The 15,380-nt window shown below is 43.3% G+C and overlaps 2 protein-coding genes across 7 annotated transcripts in view; one reads left to right on the top strand and one right to left on the bottom strand.

The window, feature by feature from the left end:
- Positions 1-4,578, top strand: part of unc-104 (kinesin family member unc-104) — a 17,901-nt gene extending 13,323 nt beyond the window's left edge. For 3 of the 5 annotated variants that reach the window (XM_065482940.1, XM_065482939.1, XM_065482935.1), the window contains 8 exons: positions 131-516; positions 585-774; positions 1,615-1,853; positions 1,949-2,220; positions 2,342-2,395; positions 2,610-2,802; positions 2,868-3,004; positions 3,150-4,578. In XM_065482940.1, coding sequence (XP_065339012.1) covers positions 131-516; positions 585-774; positions 1,615-1,853; positions 1,949-2,220; positions 2,342-2,395; positions 2,610-2,802; positions 2,868-3,004; positions 3,150-3,321 — 1,643 coding nt within the window. In that variant the 3' untranslated portion in view covers positions 3,322-4,578. The remainder of the gene's footprint in view (positions 1-130; positions 517-584; positions 775-1,614; positions 1,854-1,948; positions 2,221-2,341; positions 2,396-2,609; positions 2,803-2,867; positions 3,005-3,149) is intronic. The other 2 variants (XM_065482941.1, XM_065482936.1) reach the window with 1 other exon arrangement.
- Positions 4,568-15,380, bottom strand: Tor (serine/threonine-protein kinase Tor). Of its 2 annotated transcripts, XM_065482934.1 has the most exons (29): positions 15,236-15,380; positions 14,668-14,857; positions 14,480-14,609; positions 14,191-14,426; positions 13,738-14,139; positions 13,430-13,683; positions 13,205-13,373; positions 13,022-13,150; positions 12,667-12,940; positions 12,419-12,616; positions 11,428-11,945; positions 10,784-11,377; positions 10,191-10,727; positions 9,886-10,136; positions 9,622-9,826; positions 8,986-9,558; positions 8,750-8,935; positions 8,565-8,690; positions 8,364-8,509; positions 7,955-8,309; positions 7,399-7,815; positions 7,107-7,340; positions 6,515-6,916; positions 6,178-6,318; positions 6,049-6,123; positions 5,580-5,995; positions 4,992-5,158; positions 4,766-4,934; positions 4,568-4,707 (listed from the first exon to the last, which is right to left on the bottom strand). In XM_065482934.1, the coding sequence occupies exons 2-29, from the start codon at positions 14,758-14,760 to the stop codon at positions 4,692-4,694; spliced, it is 7,413 nt and encodes a 2,470-aa protein (XP_065339006.1). In that variant the 5' UTR covers positions 14,761-14,857; positions 15,236-15,380; the 3' UTR covers positions 4,568-4,691. The 2 variants fall into 2 exon arrangements, with proteins under 2 accessions (XP_065339006.1, XP_065339005.1); XM_065482933.1 differs by having other exon boundaries at positions 9,886-10,727.

Genomic DNA, 15,380 nt, shown 5'->3' with positions numbered 1-15,380 from the left:
CAAGTGGTGCTCCCCAGCCTTTTGATCGATATGAGCATTTTGAGTCACTTTATTAACTTCCTAAAAAGCATTTCAAAAATTTCTTCATCAATAATAGGTCACCAAGAAAACTCAAATTAAATTTTTGCAGCTCCAAGTGGCGAGTATGTGCCGTGCGTAGTCGAGCACAGTGATGACCTGCCGTGCAGAGGTCTCTTCTTGCTTCACCAAGGCATTCAGCGCCGTCTCCGCATCACCATCGTCCACGAACACGCGGCTGAACTCAGGTGGCGTGACGTGCGAGAGCTTGTAGTTGGCCGCATCAGGAACACACCAGAGCCGGAGGAGGAGGACAACGACAACTCTGTCCTCTCGCTTGGGCTGTTCCCTGGCGAGGTAATCGAGATTCCTGGAGATGACAGGCAAATGTTCCGGTTTGAGGCAGCCTGGGACTCGTCGCTGCACAACTCGCCTCTCCTCAACAGGGTCACCGCCAATGGAGAGCACATTTTCATGACAATTTCTGCTTACATGGAAGTGAGTGAAAATTGATTTCTTGTACTTATGGTTGCTATCAATATTAACTAATGAATTTGTGTCGTCAGCTTGAGAATTGCGGACGTCCAGTGATCGTGACGAAAGACCTGAGCATGGTGCTGTACGGCCGAGACGCACGGACTGGGCCAAGGTCCCTGAAGCACTTGTTCAGTGGAAACTACAAGAACACTGAGGCAAACAGACTGTCTGGGGTGTATGAGCTCGTTTTGAAGCGTGCTTCGGAAGCAGGTAGCCCAGGTTTGTCCGTTTTGTGGAACCCTAGTGCCTGTAGCATGAGCAGACAGAGTCAGCACTCTGCTAGGCAGACTGATGTCCCTGAATGGAAATGCATTAATGGATTTGTGGATGGGCCAGTTCTGCCTGCACCTAGAGCACCATCACCAGCAGTAGAAACGTTTTTATCTTGCTTCTACTTTTCAAACTATATTAATCGGAAGATTAATTTTGTTTCTTTTTAAAACTTTCAAGTTTTATGTTGAAAAGGAAATGAGGTAAATGAGCATCTAACTTGAAGTCATAGTCTGGCGCTAAGCCACTCTGAATTCCACGCGTTGAATGAACTTTGTATTTCATATGCTACTGGAATTTTCAGCCAACTTTCTTAACATTGGTACAGGATTTTTAAGAGGCCTTTGCCAAATGGTTCAAATAATTTTTAACCGTGTTTTATTAACAGTTTTCTAAGTTTATGGCTGTCGATTCGGCATGAACTGTTTGACTTGAAGTTTGAATCGACTGTATAGACAAGCCAACAAATTTATCGTCAAAATTTTTTCTAGCATGGTAAAAGAGTAAAATCTCTACTAAATTTAGCATGACATTTCAAACTCAGAGAACCACATATGGTTTTATTTTTTTTTGTCTAAACCGTTTTCTTCGTTCTACCATCAGAAGACATCGTGCATTTCTACTACATGAAACATCATATTTTGATCAATTTTTGTGCACCCTTGCTGGCGCTAATGATGCTCCAAAAGTATTGCAAGCTAATTTTTACCACGGCTTGTAGAAGTTAATTGATTGAAATAATTTAAAAAAAAATTAGGAAACATGCTTATTTGCAACCTTTTCATTCAGGAGTTCAAAGGCGACAGCGCCGAGTGCTGGACACAAGCTCCACATATGTCAGAGGCGAAGAAAACTTACATGGATGGCGACCCCGCGGCGACTCTCTCATTTTTGACCATCAGTGGGAGCTGGAAAAACTCACACGACTGCAGGAGGTTGAAAAAGTCAGGCATCTTCTGTTGCTTAGAGAAAGACTCGGCATTGACCGACAGCCCCAACGCACACACGAACTCAACAAATCTGAGAAGGTTTGCCTCTTATTTAACTTACATATTTCAAGAATTTACACTTGATAAAACTCCAACAGCAATGAGATGAAATGCAACTAATCAATATTTTACAGGAGGTGTGCAACATGGTGGCCAAAGCGACCAATGAGGGCCGCATGAGCCCCGTGCCGCCAGTGCCCGTGGTGCGTTCTCCTAGCAAAGACGTGTACGAACCGTGGCAGATGACCGAGAGGGAACGAGAGTTGACCCAAAAGTGTGTCCGACTCATCCAGGGCAGGTCGATGAAGGAGATGCCAGAAAACAAACAGGGCGAGGCCTCACCCATGGACGAAACATCAGACATGAGCTGCAGCATGATGTCCATGGCATCCAGTGTCTCGCAAGAGTTAGTCCCTGCTCATTTATCAAATTTTTACTTGGTGTTGGTTCCATTCATTTATGATTTTGCTGCTTCTATTGGTTGGCGTGCATGAAGTTTGGCTTATCAATTTCGTTTTCTTCCACAGCGGACTGTCTAAACGTTTGCTCCACCTGCCTATTCGCCCGCACATATTATCATGGTTAGTTATTATTTTACTGTCCTGTGCTATTATTTTAATAACATTGATTTAATACGGCCTGTAATTTAAAAGGTCTGTTCTTTTTGCTTTGAAATCAGGATCTTTACTTAGTTCTTTACCTTGAAAGATGAACACTTCTCTTAATTATCTACTGTTAAATATATGGATATATTTGTGACACGAGCTGCCGCTAACAGATAACAAATGCGTTTAGGCTGCCTTCCCCTGAGAAGTTGCCCCGAGCCGCACTGCCTGACCCGCTTGATAGCCCCCTGGGAAGCCCCAACTCGGGCCTGGTGCTGTATGTGCCCGAGAGTGAGGAAATCAGGGTAAGCCCCGTCGTCTCGAGGAAAGGCTACCTCAACATTCTCGAGGAAAAGACCAACGGCTGGAAGAAGAGATGGGTGGTGCGTAAACAATGGCGCCTGCGAGCCTGCGAGTGGATTGTTCATTGTCTCGTTTTGGGTTGCAGGTGGTGAGGAGGCCTTACGTGTTCATATTCAGAGACGAAAAGGACGCCGTGGAGCGAGGCCTCATTAACCTTGCTACGGCACAGGTCGAGTACTCTGAGGACCAGCAGGCCATGGTCAAAGTTCCCAACACATTCAGGTACACATCGTTGTGCAATCTCCTTCAAATTTTTTCTAGCGTTGTAGAACCTGAATTGCACGAATTTTAAATTTATAACTTGTTACTCAGCTTTTTTGAGTGTTTTTTTTTCCAGTGGAATAAAAAAATCTTTGATCTTTTGCAGTGTGGTGACCAAGCACAGAGGATATCTGCTGCAGACGTTGACAGACCGGGAGGTGCACGACTGGCTGTACGCGATAAACCCCCTGCTGGCCGGGCAGATCAGGTCTAAACTGGCGCGTCGACGACCTCTGCCAGCCAGCAACCCTCCCCCCGCCCCTATCCCTGCCAAGTGATTGGAGGAGATCGAGCCAGCAAAGTGAATGCAAGCAAGCACGAGCAAGCCGCATTGAATATAAATTTAAAAATAAGATGGTTAATTAACGACAAAACTTAAAAGAGGATAAAAAGAATCACTGTAAGCCCCTTTCATTTGCAGACGCTTGGCAAATCACGCTTGTCAATGTTTTCTGTTTCTAGTCGCTTCAAACGCTGATATTTGCTACTTTTCCCGCAATTTTATTTTCTGTGATAATCTGATACTGGAATAGAGACGGTTTCTTCTCTTTTAGTCAATGTATTTATTATGGTTGATGTATCTCATTGCCCCATAGCTTCAGTCGGTCGGAGCTTGCCTGTCTGTTCATTCGTGTAAATACTGTTCGAGGAGATAATTGGCTGCTGCATTTGTAGGCTGAGTTATTTTAAGGAACGAGATGTTACCTGTGTGGTCAGTCAACAGGCCATTTTTTATTTCGTTTGGACCAAATGATTTACTTTGAATCTCTGATTATTTTGGTAACAAATTTTTAATTTACCAATTTGATTTACGAATTCCCAAGACTGACACAGAGTACATTTCTATGATTCTGCCCTGAGACTCATTTTGCATTTTTAATCCCCGCCATGACAAAATTGGACTGGCCACTGATATTGCGAGTGATTATGAATTAGCCTCCTGATTTGAGCACCGCGCGCGCATTCTAACGCCAAACCACCACTGCAAAAAAAGATGAAAATACATGAAATATCCAAAGATTACGATTGATCTCATGTAACAGCAAAACTACTACTGCTTGTATTTAACTCTTAACATGTGTATGTATAGCACCAAGTATTATCTCACTATGATGTAACTGATAAGAGGTGGAGAGTCAAGGGGACAGGCACTAGTAGCCTTGGTGCGCACTACATGCTCTTGTCCGAAGTCAAGTTTTTGCAAATTGGATCAAAAAGTCTTAACAAGTAAAGAATGCATCTTCACATTCTAATGAATATGGGACTTCAATAATTTGTGACACAAAATTTCAATCTGGTTGAAATTCGGAGCAGCTAATAATTTAAGATTTTTTATGTAATTTTAAGATCCAAACTTGATTTCCTGTTTCATTCCAATGCAATCGTATTTCAAATCTGAGCTCATCAGTGATATTATTTGTTAGTCCTCTGTAAGTGTCACACCCAAAATTGCGAAACTGTTATTATTGTATGTACTAATATTATTGTTTCATTGGCAGAATTCCAAAATAAAGCTTTAGAATATATTATTTGAAGTCACAAACGTGTTTTATTTTTACAAACTTCAACGCAACATGTACATCATAAAAAGTAATAAAATCAACTATGAAGCGCAATTTAATCATTTTCCTCAATCTTTCAACAAGCCTTACCAAAACGGACACCTGGAATGAGAGAATATATATTGAGAATGCTTGATTTCAAAGTATTGCAAATATTCACCATCCAATATAACACTGGCAGAGGTTTTCGTTTGAGGTGGCCTGCTGCACCAGCAAGTCTACCTGCTGTTGAACAGTAAGCACCTCAGATTCGTGCGAGAAATCGCGGCCTGTTAGCTTCTCTCGGACTCTGGTTATGATTTGGAGAGCCTTCTTATTTTGAGCGCCCTCTAGATTATAGCAGTGGTTGACAGACTTGTTTTGATGAATAATCAATTCAAACTTACCCTCTCCATTGTCCAGGCTTCCGGTCAGATTTTTCTTGGTTGTTGCTTGCGATACACCCAGACTAATGGAATTATCATCTATCATTTCAGCTGTTTCTTGGGATGAAGGCAGCATGTCTGATGGCTCACCAGTTTTTGATCGGGTAGTTTTAGTTTTTGTCGTGGCACTAAAAATATAGACCATCAAAAACCTGCATTGAAGAGATTACAAGTTCACAGGGGCACTTTTGCAGCCCAGTTATTCCCCACTGGGTATTACCGAATATTGTATGAAACATTTAGCCCTTGGGGCAGAGGTAATGGGAGAAATTGATCTTCTAGAGTAACAGGGAGTAAATTTATTAATAGTTTTGACACAATTAAATTCAAAATTTTCTTTTCAGCTTTTAGGTATTTCGTGAACGCAATTAATTTACTACCCACCAATAAAAGTCTCTGACACCATAAATGGAAAAATATTGGTTTTGAAGAAACTCCTCTAAATGCTAAATGTAAGCATAAGATGAAAATGCAAGAAAGTACGTGTTTTTAACACGATTTGATGCTAGCCTGTTGAAACCCCATTCTATAAATATTAGAATGACCAACCTGTCCATTAGGCGCCAGTTAAGCAGTGGGTCATAGACAAATGCCTCAAGAACAGCCATCAGACTATCTTTGTTGCACCTCAAAACATTGAGGACCGATTCGCAGGTGCGGCGGTAGGTGCCTTCAATGCCAGTCACTTCCATGGCGTTGATCAGCATTCGAGTTAATCTAAAGGGGATCTTTTCCGGGAACTTTTCTCTGGTCATGGCCACTTCAAAGCAGTCGCCGAAGTCGATGTGCAGAATTTTCCCACTCAATCGGTCCAGCATGAGGTTGGAAGGATGCCGGTCGCCTAGACCAAGGATGTAGCCGACCATGGACATGACGGCTAATGAACGCGTGTAGTTGGTGCGTCGGTCAAACCAAACCTCTGATGAAGGCGACTTGAGCCAAAGGAGACGCGCAAGGTCATCTCCCTAGGTTGAAAAACTTAAATTGCCAATCGTTAATGAAAATTTAAGAGTATTACTTGAGTATGTTCCAGCGCATGCTCAAAAACTTCAACTTTCTGCATGAGGGTCAAGTGGTCGTAGTCAGGAGCCATCTGTCAGAAACAGTATGAGCGCTGTGTACACTAATTTAAGTTCAGCAGTTATACCCGAAGCATAATTCTATGCTCTATGTTGAGTAGAATTTTCTTTTTCTCCCTGTAATCTCTGATCAAAGTATGGAGAGTGTCGCAGTGAGGAACCCAGCCGATGAGACCACTGTTTGTTGACAGCGGGATAACAGCGTAACGCTGCAAATTTAACAAAAATAAATACTAAATCTGCACATCATGCCTAAAAGGAGTATTATTTTAAATTATTCAAATCAGTTGTTATATCAAAGACAAAAATAATTAAATACGATCCAGCCTAAGCGAAATGCACCAATGACATTAAGCAAGATCTGGAGCAACTTTCACATAGACTATTAACAAAACTGAAGCCTACCTGAATGGTGAGATTTCTCCTGAATGTGTCTGGGTCGTTGATTAACAGGGTGTTAACCAACCCAAAGAGTTGCATGACTCGCTCGTCCTGTCGCAAATCTTCATGGCCCTTGAGCAAGAACATGTACTCCTTTCCATTGGAGCCTTTGATGCTCAATTTTCTTGGCCGTTGCTTTGATGAAATCACACTCAGGGAGGGCACAATGCTGGCGATTCTGATTGGTGGCTGACCAGGATTGTATGAGCCAGGCACCGCCAGCTCAAGGTCCTGGCAGAGCAGCAGCTTTGGCGAGACATAGTGCAGCTCCAGGGTAACTAATTGCGGCAACTGCCGGGAAATGCGTCGGAATACGTGGTAGTAAAGATCCCACGCCTGGTTTAAATCTCTAACATTGCCAGACACCTAAGGATGAAAAATTAAAATGATTAAATTTGCAAGTTTTAACAAACATTTAATTTAAAAATTTTAGGCTGCAAGCAAATAATCAAAGAAAATTAAAAAGTATGATGTGAATGTAAAAATTGGCTGAATTTTACTCATCAGCATTTAACAGGCGTTTTGATGGTTTAAGTGCCCTCAAAAAGTGCGATACCTTGTATCTGTTACAGTATTCTTGAGCATCCTGCAGGTCCCTGCCATATGCTTGTGTGAATGAAGTTTCTTTTAGAGTCTGCGGACCTTTCTGGATCATGGTGTGCAGGGGCTCCAGTTTTTCAAACATTCCCTTGACATTACGCTCTCCAAAGTACAGCCTGCTGGCGTCTTCCAGACCCTCGTGCCAAAGTTCGTGCCACAAAATGGCAACACGTATGAGTTCATCCGACACCTGACAAATTAAACTAAAGTTGATACAAAAAGCAACGTTGGCAACTGGATTATTTAACCATGATAGCTTGCTGCACCAAACTAGAGCTGTGCTCGCACATATTCTTCAACAGTTTGTTGGCAGCATTTCTGCGAGCTGTTGTCGCGGACTTGCAAGCCACCGTGAGTGGATACACCAGGGCCTGAGGATGGTGTTTGCCGATGTCCATGAGTAGGTGATGGATAAGTCTTCCAACCTGGGCGCGCGGAGTGTCTATTCGGGCAATCAACTGGGGAATCACTTGAAGCCAGGTGTTGATTTCGATTGTGCGGATGCCCTCAACAAGGGCCTCATAAACAGGTGCCCACTGGCCATAATCAAACCAAAGAGTAAGCAAACGTAGTGTGTCTTGCAGTGAGCTGCCGTGCGACAGAGAAATCGAGCGGAAGAAACCTTGCACTGCATTCTTTGTTATGTCCATCAACGCTTCAGTTGTCTGAAATATAAAACAAGTAAAAAACCGCTTCACAAATACATGGTTTAATCATATTTACTCTCTTGTCGCTTTTAATAGCAAACATCTAAAATAGTTTAGTCTTTAAAAAAGAATACGATGCATGATGAGTTAAAATTACCATAGACTTCTGAGAGCTTAATTCTGTAATCTGTGGTGGTGTTGGTGGTGGTGGCGGTTGTTGTTGCTGCAGCAGCTGTTGTTTGTAGAAGAGAACTGTCTCAAAGTTCATGTAAGCCCAAGCATGCCAGGCTTTGTACCAGCCACTATCATGGTCAGTTGCGGCAGAGTAGTATTGCAGTACAGCAGGAATTGATTCTTCTGTGATCCCTTGAATGGCTTCTTGCCACTCGCCCAACTTCAAGTAACACCTGGCCAAAAGTCGGCGTCTTCGGTCCTGCATTTTAGCATCTTCTTGTGGGCAAATCTGGCTCGAAAGCGGATTCAGGGTTGACTGTACAAATCTGTGCAGTTGACTGGAAATTTTTCAGAGATTAGTAACAGGATTTTGTTTTCTTTAAGGATATTACTTGAATGCTTCTTCTCTCTGACCAGACATCCACATGTGTTTAGTGTAGGCAAAAGTAACCTGAGGATGGTTTGAAGGCAACGGTTGGTCTGGCTGCAGGCTAGGATCAATTCCTAGCAGCAAGGTGAGCGTTTTGTGCGAAAGCATCTGTAAGAGACTCAGTTAACGCACTTTGAATTACATCATTTTACAATCAACTTGCCAGCCTTCCAGATTTTCTGCACAACGACGCGTACTTCAGCCAAGTGTAGACATCTTCATGTGGAGTCACAACAAGGGAATGAACCTGAATGATTTTTTGCCAGTCCTCTACAACTCTTTGACAGCCCTAATAACAAAGTGCAAAGGTTACTGACGACAATTCACCCAGTCAGAAATAATTGGTACCTGGAGTCTTTCCCACCACATTTTTCGAATGGGACCGCGCTTTTCTGGAATCAGTTTGTACAGGACAACTTCCTCCAACTCTGCCAACATTTGCAGGGAAACCATTGCTCCATAAGCTCTCTGGTAACTCTCCCCAGCCATTGCTGTGAGCTCTGTGTCAAGCAGATCTCTTGCCGAGTCAATCAGCTAACACGCAATAATTAATCCAGTGATTTAAATTTCAAAAAGAGACATACCAACTGAGCAGCGGTGTACTGTCCTCGATGGACTGCCAGCACTGCTCTATAAAACGCTCCGTCCAAGGTGTCCCTGGGAATGCAGGTGACGTACTGGTCCATCGACTCCCACTGGCTGAGACCCCAAGCTGCTGCCGCGGCCATTCGGGCCATTTTATGCTTCCCAGGGTCCTCGACCTGTTCCCACCGACTGCTGGCCACTTCATGCAGCTGGCCCCACTCACCCAGCGCCTCGAGACACCGCATCTGTCCCAGAGACAGCTCCAGATCCTCACTGTTCTCTTTCAGCTTATCCTCGTACATGTGCAGGGCTTTCTCCCAGTTGTGTAGTTTTTCGTGCCAGCGCTCCTGGATTTTCACGTCAGCACCTGCTTTGTGGGTGATGACGTATTCCAAAAGACCGGCGGCAGCCTCCTTTTGTTGCAGCTTGTTGTTGATGGAGATAAGGGATTCAATCACCTGGCTGTTCGGCTCCTTGTGGAACGCTTCCTCTTTGTGATGTAGAGCTTTGGCATATGCTCGGCAGTGCATGGCTCGTTCACCCAGAATCTGCGTATCGATCGGCAAAGGCCCCTGGAAAATGCAACGGTTAGACACATTTGAAACCAAAAAATAGCCGAGTCGGCTCCGACCTACCTTATCACAGTGATCCATGAACTCGGCCAAATTTAGAATGGTTTGTGTGACCTCTGGAAGATCAGGAACTAACAGGGCCTGCTGCAAGCTCTGAATCAACTCGGCCTGCTGGCTCGGAGTGAGTTGGGTCCAGCAAGACACAAAGGCAGCGTTGAACAAGTCTCTCGGCAGTTGCGAGTAAGTCTGAGCCAACACCCAGCAAGATCTGAATGACAGATTGAAGATATTAAATATACATCTCAGAAGTCATGCATTTAAACTGACTTCATCACAGGGGATGGTGATTCTTTCAGGAACTCAATACTTAATCGTCGGAGCCACTCAATCCAATCATCTTTGGACACCCGCCTGGTGGACGCCCAGGCTTTTTGGAGTTTAGCTGCTCCCGCAGCAGACATGCTTAACTTTTTAATCGTGGTTGTGTCCATTGAGGAAAGTTCGTTTTCCCTGTTTTTGCTCCTGGAGAGTCCAGATTTTGAATAGAGGAGTTCTTCTTCTTCTAAGGAACTTGTTTCCTGTGTTTTCATTGTCATAAGAAAGTGACTCACAAGTTTTTTACGAGAGCTTACGCTTATGACTCTGCATGCAAGCACTTCGTATTTCTGATGAGCGATTTTATGCTTTGCCAAGTTCCTGTGTACCAGCGGAATGAATATTGTGTATTTCCTTCCAAGTTGTATGACGAGCGCACAAAGAGTTTCCATCGCCACAGGCCTAAGATCAGGATTATTGTCCAGAACTCTGACAAGTGGGTGAATAATTCTTGAAGCCAAGTCTGAAAAGTTCAGCGAATCTGATAGCACGTCAACAGTCTCTAGCGCCATTTTGCAAACAGCAACGGGGCAGTCCGTGGAATCAAAAAGGCGCACAACTGGAGGCAGAACCAAGTGGATGTAATCCTCAAGAGTTCCACCAAACTTCTGAAGAGCTGCCAAAAGCTTCAGGGTGACCTGTCGGTCCTTGCTGTTATCGTGGGTCAGAACCCTCAGGATCTGGGGTATCAGTTGTGGAAGGAACACCTTGAATTCAGATCCAAGGGCGACAGCAATGTGTTCAATCAGCAAAATGAGGGTGCACTGCAGGTTGGAGCTGACCATCCAGAACTCCTGAAAGAAAATATGAATTTTAATTCAAAAATGTATGCTTCTAAACTATCACTTACTTTAATGAGTTCAAAAATATTGTCCAAGTATGGCCTGATATGTTGTTTCACGATAGCGATTAGCTGGGCCAACTGCTGGAAGAGGAATTCCCTGAAGTTGGCTTCTGCAACTCGCACAACATGCAAGAGGGAAGGCATCACTTGAGCTATGTAGGGCACGCACTTTATGCCAAGACTCTTGAAAATAAAGGTGACGGCCTGCACGACCATGGTATGATGCTGGGCCAGAGTGGGATCACGAATGATTCGCATCAGCGTCGCAATTGCTATTGCTGGGTAGTATTCTTCCAAGGTCGAAGAACTCATGTTGACCAGCATTTCACTTGTGCTCAAATCTTGGCTCGATTCAGCCTCTGACTGATCTGTGATTGAAAGCAGCACTGCTGCATCTGACTGAGCGTCAATCTGGCCAAGGTTCATTTTGTGCTTGTAAGGGTCCAATGCACCAAGCAAACCAAGCACGCGTAGAGTTTCACGGCGAATGGCTGGGTTTTGTTCCGTTTTCAAGAAGGAAAGCAGGGTGTCCAGGAGGATTGGGTACTCTGTATAGGGTACGATTACATATCCAGTTGCCTCCACAAGTTGGCCCAGGACCTAAATTTAACAAATGAAAGAATTCTCCCACAAAAACTTCAAAAGCTTACCCATAAAGACACACTCCTCTTTTCATTGCTACTTCCATCCCCAAGCATCTCCAGCAGCAAAGAGAGCATTTCTGGCAGCCAAGGCACTAATTCTGATCCTCCGACCTCAGCCAAGTAGCCAATGCAGGTGAGAACGGCAAGGAGAACTCCCGGGTTTTGCTCAGGCTCCTTCAACTTGGGCACAAGCACATTCAAAATGTACTGCATGTACGGGCGAACCATCCGAGGGGCAGAGTTGACCATCAAACTCAAAAGTCGAGCTGCCTGCTCCTTATTTCTGCCCAAGCCACTGTACTTGAGCTCAGTTATGAGGTGTGTGAGGGTCATTCGTAGGGATGGCTTGACGTAAGCGGGATTCATGTTGCTCAGCCTGCCCACAAGGCACATTGCCAGCTCTCTGACCTCAAAGGCTTCGTCATTTAGGGCAATAAAGAGTGCGGTCAGGTTTTCTGCCTGGGCAAGGTGCATATCAAAAGCTTCATCCAGCGACTCCAGCACGCAGAACCGAACCTCAACATCTGCATGAAAATTGTATAATTATCAAGCTAATATCAGTGATATTAATCAAAACCTGCAAAACTTATATTCTCCTTTAGTTTACATCAACAGCTAAATAAAAAATTTAAATATATAAATAACCTTTCTTTTGGTTATATCTAGAAATGTGAAATCGCAGAAAAGTGATGGGAATTTAATTAGTATTAGGAAAGAAAGCTCATTTCACTGTGTATTTGCAAAATAAATTTTAGTTTTCCTTTTTTCTTAACATGCAGTAAACTATATACTAGTTAGCATACAAACTCAAAAGCTAACGAAAGGAAAATAAATAAGCAGTTCCATCTTTTTGAGCTTCTTTAAAATTACCTTTTTTAATTGATTTAATCTTTATTTCAGCCATTTCAGTGAAAAAATAATACAATTTGTGTTTAAACACATTATGTCCATACTTTAAATTACAGTTATGTTAGAACTCATACAACTAAATGAATACCTGAATCAGTTATTCCAACAAGAAGCAGTTTCCCAAGCACATCAGCAACAGTGGCTTGTAACGCGTGCATTTGTGGGCCTTCAAGAGCAAGGACCAATAGTCTGCTACATGTGCGAACTGACTCCAACCGAATCTGCTGGTTATCACTAACCAGGTAGTGATCTGCACACTGCCTGACAAACTGCAGCAGCGAGTGACCTGAAATATTAGCTTGTGAATTTTTTCGGACACATTTCCTTGACTAAAACCATCAAAATTGAAGCTTCCAAGGGTTCTCAATGCAAGCACCATGTTCTCAATTTCGGCAGCGTCTTGTGAAATAGGTGGAGGAGAGTGAGAAGAATGACGATTCAAGCTGCCGTATCGAAGAGGCTGGTTCATCAGGACCAAGGACAACATCTTAAGTAAACCATCTGAAATGTCCCGTCGCAGAGAAGGAATAGCAGTAGCCAGTTCTTGGAGAGCTGTTGTAAGCGCGCTGCTCAACCCAGTGGCCAATATTTGCTCCAGAATATCCCGAACCTGTTGAAGTATGCAAAGATATTACACAAAATTAAAGGAAATAACTATCTCAGTTTCATTATAAAAGTGTCATATTCTGACCTCAGCTTCTAGAGAGGTGCGGAGGGCAACGCCCAAAAGGGTGATGCAGAAGAGGACAGCTGGCTCTTGGGTGTTTCTTCGCTTATTGAGAACTGGAGTGTCAGTTGTGGAGCTACGCTTTTTACCCTCCTAGTATGAATTAAGCCATAGTTAGTTGCCACTTTCACAAATAAAATACTGAACCTTTGCAGGGAGCGCCATTTTGATCAAATCCATGACCTTAGGCAGGTGAGGCAAAATATCTTTCTCGACCGCCACTGCAATCAAGCCAATGATTGTGAAAGCAAGAGCTCTGTCCTTGTCTCTCGACCTCAGACAAAACAGTAAATGTTGCATTGTGACGGATAAATGGCTACAAGGATAAATAGATGTTAGCATCCGGTGTTAATTTTCACCTAGGTTTCTTACTCTTTTGAAAACTTGGATTTGTTGAATGCAGCAAGTCTGGGTAGCAGATTCAGCAGCGCAGACTGAATGTGCGGTGAACGGGAATTTCTATGGCTCAAAGCCTGAGTGCAAATCTCGTCAAAATTTTCAGCTATTAGCTGGCGGCAGGCTGCGCTTTCACTTAAGCCTTGCAGCCTGTGGATTTTCTGCTGAGAGGAAGCTGGAGACTTGGAGCTAGGAGTGATTCGAACTCGAAGCCCAAACCCAAGTAATTCCTGGATAGAGAAACAGCTGGGTTACCTGCACTGGCATTCTAACACTCTGCATACCTGGTCAATTTGTGGTGGTGGTGGTTTGAATTTGATCCTGTCTTTTAGCCCTTCGTACTGCTTCTCCCACTCCGTGTGACCACACCTCATGAGCTCATTAATCACCAAGAGAGAGCCATGTATTCTTTCCTCCAAGTTACCACTGCGGCCTTTAGTGGCAGCCTCTTCAAATCCTGTTTTGACTTCCTCGTAGCACTGCTTGTACCAGAGTGGTTTCTGCGCCTGCTTGGCCGTCTCTCTCTGGGCAGTGACCACAAGAGCAGCTCGAATGGCCTCGACGGCGCCCTCCCTGATCGCTTTGTAAGGGTCACGCACACCGTTGAAGATAAGTTCGAAAAACTGCTGCACTTGCTGGTAAAAGTAGGTGGGCATTGAAACTGCCAGTTCCCGCAGGACCAACACCTTGACACAATAAAATTAGGTCAAAATAGTTGTCTACTGTTAATTTCTTACAGCTGCAAGTCTCTTGTGTTCGTTTCGGTCTCCAGCAAGCCACTCAAATGCTCGTTTCATCTCAAATTCAAAGTACTCTGTGGTACTGGTGCCCGAGACCAGTGCCACTTGACCCATCGTCTTGACTGCCATGTGCATCACATTTATATCAGTACAAGGGAGCAGATTTCTGAGGTAGTTGGCAAATCTGCTGATTCTTGTGTTGATTTTTCCAACGTCTCCTTTGATCAAGCATACTAAAACAAAAATTAAGTAGCAACATAATTGGCTAAAATTGAAGTTGACTCACTCATGGCAGCAATGCCACCTAGTTTCTCGTGAATGTCTTTGCTGTTAACCATTTCGTGGATGTGCTTGTTGAACTCATCCATAAACGCTGTCCATTCTTCAACAGACACTTCCCGCAACTCAGTAGTAACCTTCAAATTTAAATTAAATATAAATTTATTCCAATTAAGCCAGAAGAATAAAGCATACATAGTGATGCAGTTCTTTTGCTGATTTTGCCCTGGTTTCAGGGTTGCGGGACTTCAGCCCATTAACAATTTGCATCATTACTGGTGACGACATGGCGGTACTTTGAGGCTCAACTTTGTTTATCGTCGTCTTTATTGCCTAAAGACCCGATCCGTCAGTCCGTGTGTACACAGAAGTACTTCTACATTTCCTGTATATCAATAAAAAACAAACAAATTGAACAGTATACTAATCGTATAGCTAACAAGTTGAGAATAAGAAGGGAGAAATAAATAAAAATTTTCACAAAATGCTTCATAATATGACCACATTGGAGCTCATTATTTTTAACGTTGAACAATAAGTTGGTTTGGTCAATAGAATTAAAAAAAATCAAGGCACACTACGATTTATTTAAGTGAAATAAAGTATGAACTAGTTTTTGTTGATTGTGCTAGACCACTCAGTCGACCGGTCATTGTTCAAGCTTTAAATTAACTGAAGCCTGATCAGTTGATCCCACGATCTCACGCATGCTCTTATATATAATGTATGAATATAAAACTGGTTACTAAGATATAATAACTACCTATGTACTCCAAAATTTCAGAACGGGTCAACACTATTTCTCAAAACCTCGCAGATAATGTTATTGCATAAATTAGAAGGCAGTTTCAATTAAGTATGGCAAACCGATTAATGATAAGAAGGCGTAGCGCAATAACAAAGTGGTC

The sequence above is a fragment of the Cloeon dipterum genome, chromosome 3, assembly GCF_949628265.1.
Source record: "Cloeon dipterum chromosome 3, ieCloDipt1.1, whole genome shotgun sequence".
In the NCBI taxonomy this organism is placed as follows: domain Eukaryota; kingdom Metazoa; phylum Arthropoda; class Insecta; order Ephemeroptera; family Baetidae; genus Cloeon; species Cloeon dipterum.
Note: the sequence above shows the minus strand (reverse complement) of the source record. Positions and strands in the feature narration are given on the sequence as shown.